At 46.2% G+C, this 10,301-nt stretch overlaps 1 protein-coding gene across 1 annotated transcript; it reads left to right on the top strand.

Annotated features, from left to right (window-relative positions):
- Window positions 1–52: 52 nt before the first annotated feature.
- On the top strand, window positions 53–10,251 carry RUFY1 (RUN and FYVE domain containing 1; the record flags this gene model as incomplete). Its single annotated transcript, XM_010148375.1, is given in 17 exon segments — window positions 53–272; window positions 593–710; window positions 1,291–1,392; window positions 1,761–1,884; window positions 2,954–3,012; window positions 3,722–3,787; window positions 4,407–4,476; window positions 5,379–5,480; window positions 5,837–5,953; window positions 6,630–6,797; window positions 7,502–7,599; window positions 8,040–8,075; window positions 8,077–8,151; window positions 8,548–8,677; window positions 9,486–9,580; window positions 9,957–10,005; window positions 10,160–10,251. Coding segments are annotated over 17 exon segments (1,721 nt in total), but the record flags the coding sequence as incomplete, so codon positions are not given.
- Window positions 10,252–10,301: the final 50 nt, after the last annotated feature.

Below are 10,301 nucleotides of genomic sequence, written 5' to 3' on the forward strand. Positions count from 1 at the left end.
ATGGAGGCCGAGGCGGGGAGGCCCCGCTCGTGTCAGCGCTGCCAGGGCTGCGATGCTAACACCAGCTTCTCTTTCTCCGCCCGCGTCCCCCCGCCCAGGTGCGCGGTACCACGCCATGGAGGAGCGTGCCAACCTCATGAACATGATGAAGCTGAGTATCAAAATCCTCATCCAGTCGGCCCTGAGCCTGGGCCGGACGCTGGACTCCGACTTCCCTCCCCTGCAGCAGTTCTTCGTGGTGCTGGAGCACTGCCTCAAGCACGGGCTGAAAGGTGGGCGCTGCTCGGGCTGCGTGACGAGGGGAGGCAGATAAACGAGTCTCTGCCTCGCTGTGTCTCCAGTTTGACTCCTGTAGTACCTTCATATTAATCACACACACCGGGTGTTGCTGAGCGGTGTTACAGATCCGTGGTTACCTTCTCACATACCCTGTATTTTGTGCCTCCTAAACTGTCACGGTGTTTTTAACACCCCCTTTTCATTGACATATTAGGAGCTGGTATGACAAAGTAAAACGTAGACTAAAATTTGTAATTCTGGAGCTGGCAGCCTATACCTTTACCTCACAAACTTCTCCGTATACTCCCTTTAGTGAAGAAGACTTTTATTGGACAGAACAAATCATTTTTTGGTCCTTTGGAGCTAGTGGAAAAACTTTGCCCTGAAGCATCGGATATAGCAACTAGTGTTAAAAATCTGCCAGAGTTGAAGTAAGTTGGTTGTTGGGGACGATGCGTTTCTCTTACTCTGCTGGGGAGAAAAAGAATCCTTGCTGTAGTCTCTCGCCTTCCTCAATGAGATCTTGTTCTCAAAGAGAAAAACAAAGTGTGTAGGAGGCATTGACTCCTCCAAGAGATAAGCAGGACTTCTCAGAATACTCTGTACTTAGGATTCAAACAATACTGTCAGCATTTGGGAGTTTCTATAAGCTTGCTAGAAATAACTGTAGAGTCTTCACGGATATTGTCTTTCCTCTGCTTTCCCTCACTTTTATGACTTGGTCTAATTCTGTGCTTGTACTGGTAGTATTTCATTTGGGTAATTCAGGACAATGAAAAGAGACTAGTTTTAATGCAGAGGCATCTATAGCTGGGTTATGGGGGTAGTTGAAAACATGTCTTTCAAGTTGGGAAGATTTTATAATATACTTTCAATTTACTGAAGCAATTTGATTTCCTAAATGCTTCCGTGTTCTGCAGAAAACACTTTGCAAAGGGAGAATTTTGAATTGTATAAATCTAGTGAATAAACCATTTTGTTTTTACCACAACATGCAACTTTTCATTTTAGGACTGCTGTAGGAAGAGGAAGGGCTTGGCTTTATCTTGCACTGATGCAAAAGAAACTGGCAGATTATCTGAAAGTACTCTTGGACCATAAGCATCTATTAAGGTAACAGTCCAGACGTATGTAGATCGTGTTCACTGAGTCACTGAAACCTTGCACTGCGGTAGCAAGAGGTCACTGATTGACCAGTTTAAGCTTTTTCTTGCGATATGGAGAGGTCATTGGTTTTGCAGTGAACCTACAGAGGAACAAGTAGGGTATTTTCTGTGAGAGTTCTTCATTTTCCAATAAATGAATAAATAATAAATAAATTAGCAACGTGATCTGCAACGTTAGCAATAAATTAGCAAATAAATTAGCAAAGAGGCAGCTTGATAAGGACTGCTGTCCCTTATTGTTTGCCTGATTTCAGCGATGGAAGCAGCAGCAGAATTGTTACGCTGCGCAGTAATGCCTTACAATGTTTCCTCTAGTGAGTTTTACGAACCCGACGCGTTGATGATGGAGGAGGAAGGAGCTGTGATTGTCGGTCTGCTAGTTGGACTCAACGTTATTGATGCAAACCTTTGCTTGAAAGGAGAAGACTTGGACTCCCAGGTGAACATTAAAGTTTAAATAAGATCAGTCTGTACAAGATTCCAGTAGAATTAAGAGTATCCATAAGTACTTTACTGAGATGGGTCCAGAATTCTTTTATGTGGTATGCAGCCAGGGTTTGACATTGTTTTCATAAGCAGGCACTTGAATGACTTGTAATAAATCAAAAATTGACTGAACAAAGGTAATTACAAGAGATGTGTTGTCAAGATCAATCTGCTCAGGACTTGTGGGAGCTTTTGTTTGAGGTGGAATGGTGGTTTCCTTCTGGCTTTGGTGGGGGAGGTGATGTCAGATACCTCTGCTGCTTTAATGAAACAGCCCAGAAGAATAAGGAAAGTTTTGAGGGATTTGTGGTCCAAACAAACAGATGTCTTGCATGAATCCATGCTCAATTTACTGTGAGTATCTTGTAATTAGAGACCATGTCCTCATTTAGCCAATCTGGTTTACTTTAGAATTAGGTAAACTTTGGCAAAATGGGTCAGTAGTATTACAGAAGTCTGACTCTCTTTCTACGCTGTAAATTAAAAATATGTTGCTATAATTTTATTCTCATTAACCTTTTTTTTGTTCTTTAAAAGATCACGTTGCAGAAAATGATGTTGAATCGCTCCTGTCTGTTCTACACATTATGAACATGGCTAGCTATTAGTGTCTTTAGAAGAACTCTGCATCAGATACTGCTTAGAAAGCGTGATTTAAGGTGTTTTTGGGGGATGAGGGGGCAAGTCGGGTGAGGCAGGAATGTCACGTGTGGAAGCTTGTCACGTTTCCCACGCTGAATCAAAAGGAAGTACATAAGTATCCATCTCTTCAAGCAGCAGTTCATGGAAGTGCTGTCCAAACTAGTAACTGCTAGAAACTGAGCACTCTGGATGTGGTTATGTTCGTGCTCTTACGATGATGCTAACTTGCACATTTGCTTCAGCTGGGAAGAGTATAGGTATTATCTGCCTTTCTAACCTTAACCTTCAGATGTTTGCCTTTTCCCAGATACAAAGTAATGCCTGCTGCTGTGCAGACTGACACTGTAAAGGTGTGCTAACATCTTAAATATATTTTTCAGGTTGGAGTGATTGATTTTTCTATGTACCTTAAGGAAACGCAGGACAGTGATGGCAAACAGTACGTATGATGAATCAGTGGTTCTGACCTGTAATGTTTTCTTGTGGAACAAACCTGTCAAACAGTCTGTGGGAGCACATGAGTGTTAGAGATCGTAAACTCTTTTAATCATCAAAAAAAGAGTATCCAAAATAGATTTGTTAGCCAGAAAAAAGTACCAACTTTCAGAGGTTGAGCCCGTGGTAGTTTTAACAGCAGTACAGTGTGGAGAGTTTGTGTCTTGAGCTGGAACTAGATTACAAGCACCCAAAACTTTCGGTTGTGTTTTTACTGGGTTTCGGGAGGCATGACCTGCCAGGTCACCCACTACTATATCAGTGCTTTGTTTGTAAGCACTGTTTCAGAAACGCTCTCAATTAAGTAGCTGTCTTTGTGGGAGAGATCAGTTATGGAGGAAGAACAGTGCTTTTAGGTGAAATGTTAGGGGAATTAGAGACCGAAACTGTTATCGACACAGTCTCTAGAAGACCCGTAGTGAACAGAGGGGACTTGAGTTTGTGCGATTCCTGCATTTCAGAGCACTTTACTCTTCAGCTGCTGAGCCTCATCTCCCTGGTGCTTCTGCTCTAGCTCAGGCACAACTAAGAAAAGGTCTCAACTCCATTTGCATGTCTATGCTGAAAACTCTAGCACAAACTATCACTTCAGAATGAAGAAGTTTCTTCTCAATCAATCTCTTGATTCTTCTCAATCTCCCTTTTACAACTAGAGATGGAGGGATTACAGCTGTCCTTGACCAGAAGCATTATGTGGAAGAACTTAACCGACATCTGAGGTGAGATTTTCATCTGTTCTAATGTACAAACACTTGTCCTGTTTAGCTCTTGCAGTATGACTTTGCATGTCTCTGCTGTCAGTCTTGTAGATTATTTTTTTTAGTCTGATACTGAAACACCTCTCCTGGTTATTTCCCAAATCTTGGTTTCATTTGGTAACCTTACTCTTCTGATGGCATGTGCAAAGCAGAAAACGAGTCTGTGTAATAATAGTTGACTTTTTTGAGGCTTAATCGTGATGAAGAGAAGATCTTAGAACTACTTTTTCAAGAAAGAACTATTACAAGTACCTCTGGAAATTAATTCTTTAAAGGAAGAGTCTCAATTCTTTCCTCACAGGTTGCTCCTGGGAGGAGCAGGCCTCACTTACCCCTCGAACATCAGAGAGGCGTTAAGACTGCAAAAGCTAAGCCAGAGCAGGGCTGCCAGTTTTAGGCAAATGCATGGTCCTTGGAGTTTGAGATACAATTGTCCTTCCTCTGGGTTTTTGCCAGCTCACCAGATTACTTTACTGTTAACAAAAACAAGATGGTAAAAGTATGGTTGAGGATAGGAACAAATGTTGAACACTGGCACTACCTGTGTGTTGGTTTTATGCATCTCTTTTCCTTGCTGCAGTTGCACGGTTGCAGATCTTCAGAACAAAATAGACTGCTTAGAAAAGACCAATTCAAAACTACAGGAAGAGGTTTGTGTCTGGTCTGGTAAATACTTCTTGTAGCTCGCTTCCATCAGGCCAAACTCCCTAAGAATGTACCTTAGGACCTAAAATATTTGAGTTGGTACTAGTGAAATGTGGGGGGATTGATAGGACTGGCATGAGTTGGCTCTGTGGAGCATGGAAAACACCTACACCATGTTGGCTGTTAAAATGCTTTTGGGCACCTATTTCTTAGATGGGTTTCCTTAATCGAGCTTTTTTGTCTTGTGATGGTGCCTCCACCTAAAAGGAAACACACCACTACAGTGAACACGACTTGCCCCTCTTTTGCACGTACACGTGTGTGTGTTTGTGGTGTGAGTTACACAGCACTCGGGAAAAGGGAAGGAAAATAATCACATGTCAATTAGGAAATCTTTCCTAGCTGGAAATAGAGCCCAGCAGCGTGTATGATGCTGGCTGTTCTGGGTTTTGTGGTGTATATACATAGTTCAGAGTGTTTCTGTGTAGTCCAATTTCCAGTAATTTTTGGGGTATATCCATTTGAAAACACTGTGGGGTTCCACCAGTGAATACCAGCTCTGACTTGCTGTATGACTTCTAGTTGATACTGGAACGAATACCCCAGACCTGTGATGGATTTTGGCCTTTGACACTAGGATGCATTTCTTCGCTCGTTAACATGTAAGGTTAATGGATGAAAGCATGAGGCAGAAGTCAGGTGACCAGATGTGGGTGGGCTTAGTGATTTGAACTGTGTGGTGGGTATGGCTGGTAAAGGGTCAGGTGGCCTCCGGGAAAATGAAAGGGTGGAAAAGGGAAGTGAGCTGCGCACCTGCTACCAAGGCTGAGCTCTTAACTTCAGAATTCCTCCAGATGCTGCCTGCATGCACAGTGACTAAACATAGATCTGCTCTCTCTGTAAACAGCTTGCAGCAGCGACGGACCGGATTGGATCGCTTCAGGAAGAGCAGCAGCAGTTAAAGCAACAAAATGAATTAATTCGTGAACGGAGTGAAAAAAGCGTCGAGGTGGGACACCTATTTAAAGATGAGGATCCTCAAAATAAGGGATCTTTTTTGCTGGCTGTAGTTGGTGCTCATAAAAAGCCTGGAATGCTGAGGGCAGTTTAGCACCACTGGTTCCGTGTATAGTGTGCACAGGCCTTGGATTTTGCTACACACTTAAACATATACGTGCAGAAGAGAGAAAGCATGTATTTTTTTCTCTTTATGTTTACTCTGTTCTTTGAAATTCCAGCTTATTAACTGTAAAAGAGTAGGATTTTACTTGAAGTAACATGGTGATACTGTGTTACAGGCAAGAACTTACCGTGAACTTTCAATACTTTGTGATCTTACGGCTGTTTTGCTAATGTTTCTTGTAGGTAACAAAAGAAGATACAAAAGTAGAATTGGATACTTACAAGCAGTCACGCCAGGGTCTCGATGAAATGTACAGTGATGTCTGGAAGCAGTTGAAGGAAGAAAAAAAAATTAGGCTGGTAGGGAAACTTAACTGTCACAGTGAAATGAAAGCTGAAGGGCTCTGCCTACTTTAAGGTGGCATTACAACTGTGAGGTGTATGCTGTGCACTTCTTGCAGCTATCCAGAATCCATAAAGGAATTGCAAGCAAGATGCTGGCCACTGGCTGTTAGCAGTGTCTGTAAAGAACTTCTGGGCTTTTGGGATGCTGGAAATAAAAGGTCTTTCCCTGTTTAAGAACCTACCAGTATTATTATGGCAGGGACTGAGATCAGAACACCAAGGGAAGCAACTGTCTTTATGGGGGAGAATGTGGTGAACGCGAAACAGTCACTTGTGCAGTGAATTGCTGATTAGTGACTGGTGAAGGGGCTGCCCAGGCTTGCGGAAGCCCCTGGCTCTAAGCCAACCCAACTCCAGCTGTCAGGAGAAACGCTTCATTTGACAGTCCACTAAGTTACACCCTGAGCTCTGCATGTCATGCCAGCAGCTCTGCACCCCTGCCCTGATCTGGAGAGCTCAAATAGTGGTTTGGTCTTCCTGACTTAATGAGACCTTGCTCTCCTGTGAAGTCATGGTTCCGTATTATCTGAGAGTGAAGCATGGTTTGGGGGAGGGGGGCGCTATATGGGGTTGGGAACTGCTTATCCTGACGTACGACTACATAGCAGTCACTGGGAAATCTCTCTGTAAGGAACTAGAGAAAGAGCTGGAGCTACAAGTTGGAATGAAAACAGAAATGGAAATCGCCATGAAACTTCTGGAAAAAGATACTCATGAAAAACAAGACACTTTAGTTGCCCTTCGCCAACAGTTAGAAGAGGTGAAGGCTATCAACCTGCAGATGTTTCACAAATCTCAGGTACGTGCGTCGTGGGGAACAGAGAGAACGGCGGTCGTGGTGGTCTCCAACACAGTCACCACGTGCTGGGGCTGCGTGTGCACTTATGCGTCTGATGTAACACCTAAACCCAACCATTTCCTTAAGAATATTTTTAAACTTTATTTTTTTATTATGCGTCATTATTGGTATAATAATAAATAGCAGTAATGATTCCCTGGTGCCTAGTCAGGCTTCCTCCAGCCTTTGCCTCCGCTGGCACACAGGAACTTGCAGGGCAGTGGCCAGCGAGGCCTCAGAGTTGAGGGATGTCCTGGCTTTCAACCCCAGCATGTTCTTTTTGGCTTCCGTGCCCGCTGAGTACAGTTGTTAGGTTCAAGTCCTGGTAGTAACATAATTTCTGTTCTTACCCCCTCAGTTTAGTCTGATGATTTCTTTCCAGCTCATACCGAACGGGAAGACTCTTGGTTTGTTGCTGATCTCGTAGGTCAGATCATAGTGCAGTTCAGGGTTGGGTTTTTTTCTGAGCCCTTAACAAAAGAAGTTGGAGTGTCTGTTCTGGCATTATCAGCATTTTATCCGTACGTTCCAGGTGGACCCAGGCATGGCCTGTAACTAGCTCAACACTCTTTATCTGGTGGAAGACTTTTGATTAGGCACTAACCCTTTGTGCTTTAGAAGAGTAAAATGTGTTGCTGAGAACATCTGTTCCCTTATTCCCACAGAATGCAGAGTGTTCATTGCAACAGAAAACAGAAGCAATATCCTCTTTTGAAGGAAGAACCAGTGAGATGATGTCCTCTATGAAACAAATGGAAGAGAGGTAAGAATTGCAAGCTCCAAAAGTCAGCGCTGAGGTCAGTGGAAAGCTTCCAGCTGAAACCTTTAAAGGGTGACCTTCCTACAGCTGCAGAGATGTGGGCATGCGTGCCAGCATGGCAGCCTTTTCCCTTTCTCCTTATCACTCTGCACTTGCCTGTTCCCTTTTCCCAGGCAAACAAGCCCATAGTTGGCCCACTTGAAAACCATAGCTCTTTCACAGGCAGGCTGTTAAAAACATCTTGACTTTAAGAACAGGTATGACTCTCGCTTTTGGGCTTGTTTTTTGCAGAAGCAGTTGCTGTCACAAGTCCATTCTATCTCTTTTCTCCATTAGCATTCTCAGTTCAAGCTTCTATAAAGATCTGTGGTAACCCAAGAGCGGAGTGAGAGGGCGTAGGTAAGGAGCAGCTGAACTGACAGCCAACGTTCCTTGCTCTGTAGACTGCAGCACGCGGAAACGGCCCGGCAGGCTGCGGAAAGGCAAGATGAAGCAGGAGCTCGCTGGCCGGCTTGACGTGTGTCGGCAACAGATGTCCCAGCTGGACAGCAAGTGGTATGTAACCTCAACAGGGGGTTTTTCCTTCCCTTCTGCCTCTTGCAAGAAGTGCTTTCTACTCCTTCGGTGCTAAGGGGGGGCAGGTATGAATTATACTGGGTTCAGCAAGTACCGGCAGAAGCGTGTGAGGCCTAGGAAAGCACAGTCAGCAGGAGGATTTTGAAGCGTGTTTTCCACCACATCCCTTCAGAGCAGAGAGTGCAGCAGAAGCCTGGCCATTCTGACTCACACTGGAGCTTTCTGCTGTGCTGTGCTAAGCCAGGAGGTGGCTGTAGTCGTCCCTGTAGGCTGAGGGTGTAGGTGTTCTCATCCAAGTGGGCTGGGGGCTTGGGGACCGTCCTGGTGTTCGTAGGGAATGTTAATCCGCTAAAAGAATGAATTGTTTTTAAATAGCTCAACTCTGGAAAAGGAGTTAAAATCTGAAAAGGAACAGAGACAGACTTTGCAGAGAGAACTGCACCAAGAGAAGGATGCTGCCGCTCTGCTGAAAACAGAATTGCAGCAAATGGAAGGACTGAAAAAGGTACGGACGGCAAAACATCCCAGTGTTGAGGATGAAAGCTGGCCAAGATCCCGTGCAATGCTTGCAGCCGTAGTAGAGCATTTCCTCTGTCCCACTCTCCTCCGAGGGCTCCCAAAGGTTGGGTGACGGCACACTCTGGGCATGAAACGCCAACACAGGGCCCAGGCAATGAAAAAGGCTGGGCTGGAGGCGGCCGGGGCGCTCGCCCGCGGCGCTGGAGGCAGCCAGGGTGTGTCTGAGCCGCTCAGCAGCTGAGCTGAGGTGGGACAGCTGGGGACAGGCCGCTCAGCTGTCCCATGGCGAGAACCCCCTGCTCCAGCGGGAGACGGCGAGTTCAGAGCTTGCAGCAGCGGGGTGAGGTCTTTCAGCTCTGCATAGTGAAGTACGAACCCGTTTTCACGCATCCCGAACAACTGCATGGGGTGTCTTTTTTAAGCATCAACATCCTTACTAATCTTGAGAGAATTTTCTCCCTGTGTTGAGCAATTTCGATTTGGAAGGGGCAGCCGTACAGCAGGTTGTGCCCCTACACTTGTGCGGGCGCAGGACTGCTGCATTCCAGCTGTGCTCCAGGATGTTCCGAGCCTGAAAACCTCCTCTCTCCCTGGTAAATACGGTAAAGGATTGATCCGTGTTTGCTGTACAGAACCCACAGGTCGCTCACCTGTGGAACTGCAGAACCCCAGCCTTGGCAGCGGGTACCTTTGTAAGGAGCTCGCCTCGGGACGGCGTGCGCAGTTTGGGTAGGCGGCTCCAGGTCTTCGCGCACGCAAAACCTGGATTTGTTGTTTTGTGCTTGGTTTTACAGGAACTGAGGAAACTGCAAGACGAGAAGCAGCAGTTGGAGAAAGTGTGCGAGGAGCAGGAGCAAGCGCTTCAGGAAATGGGGCTGCATCTCAGCCAGTAAGTGCTGGAGCGGAGCTCCCGCGAGGGACGGGACTGTATCAAACTACGACAAACTGTTAAAATGCCCAGTTACAGAATTCACTGAACTTGAGAGTTTTGGGAGGCAGTTACTAGATAGGGGGAAGCTAAACAGCTGCGGAACGGAAGCGAGGGAAGATCCTTGCAGGAGTAAGCTGGCTGAGACAGGGACCAGGACAGCAGGCAGCAAGCGGGGCAGATCCGGGTGCTGAAGCCTCCCGGTGACACAGAGCGTGGGAGCAGGGAGCTGAGTGGAGAACGAGGGTGTAGGTTCCCTGGCTGGGGAGTGGAATGGCACCTCAAATGGAACTGCTGAAGGAGGTCATGCAGAGGGCATCTTTCCTTTTTCCCCCAGATCGAAGTTGAAGATGGAAGATATCAAAGAAGTAAACAAGGCGCTAAAGGTACCCCCCCTCTGCGGGGCTTCGTAAGCGTGTGCGTTTTATTCGGCACCCCGCGGCCCCCCTCGGCCGTGCTCTTCAGGGGATGGGGATTGGAAAATGCCAGCGGCCGTGGGGGTTGGTCTGTCTGCAGGGAGGCTTTCTTTCCGTTCTGTAGGGTCACACCTGGCTGCGGGACGATGAAGCCACGCACTGCAAGCAGTGTGAAAAGGAGTTCTCTATCTCCAGGCGGAAGGTACTGCTGCGCGGGTTCCCCTCCTCCCCCGGGTCACAGAAAACAAACCCTGCGCTGTGGCGGC

The sequence above is a fragment of the Eurypyga helias genome, unplaced genomic scaffold (assembly GCF_000690775.1).
Source record: "Eurypyga helias isolate BGI_N326 unplaced genomic scaffold, ASM69077v1 scaffold50983, whole genome shotgun sequence".
Classification (NCBI taxonomy): domain Eukaryota; kingdom Metazoa; phylum Chordata; class Aves; order Eurypygiformes; family Eurypygidae; genus Eurypyga; species Eurypyga helias.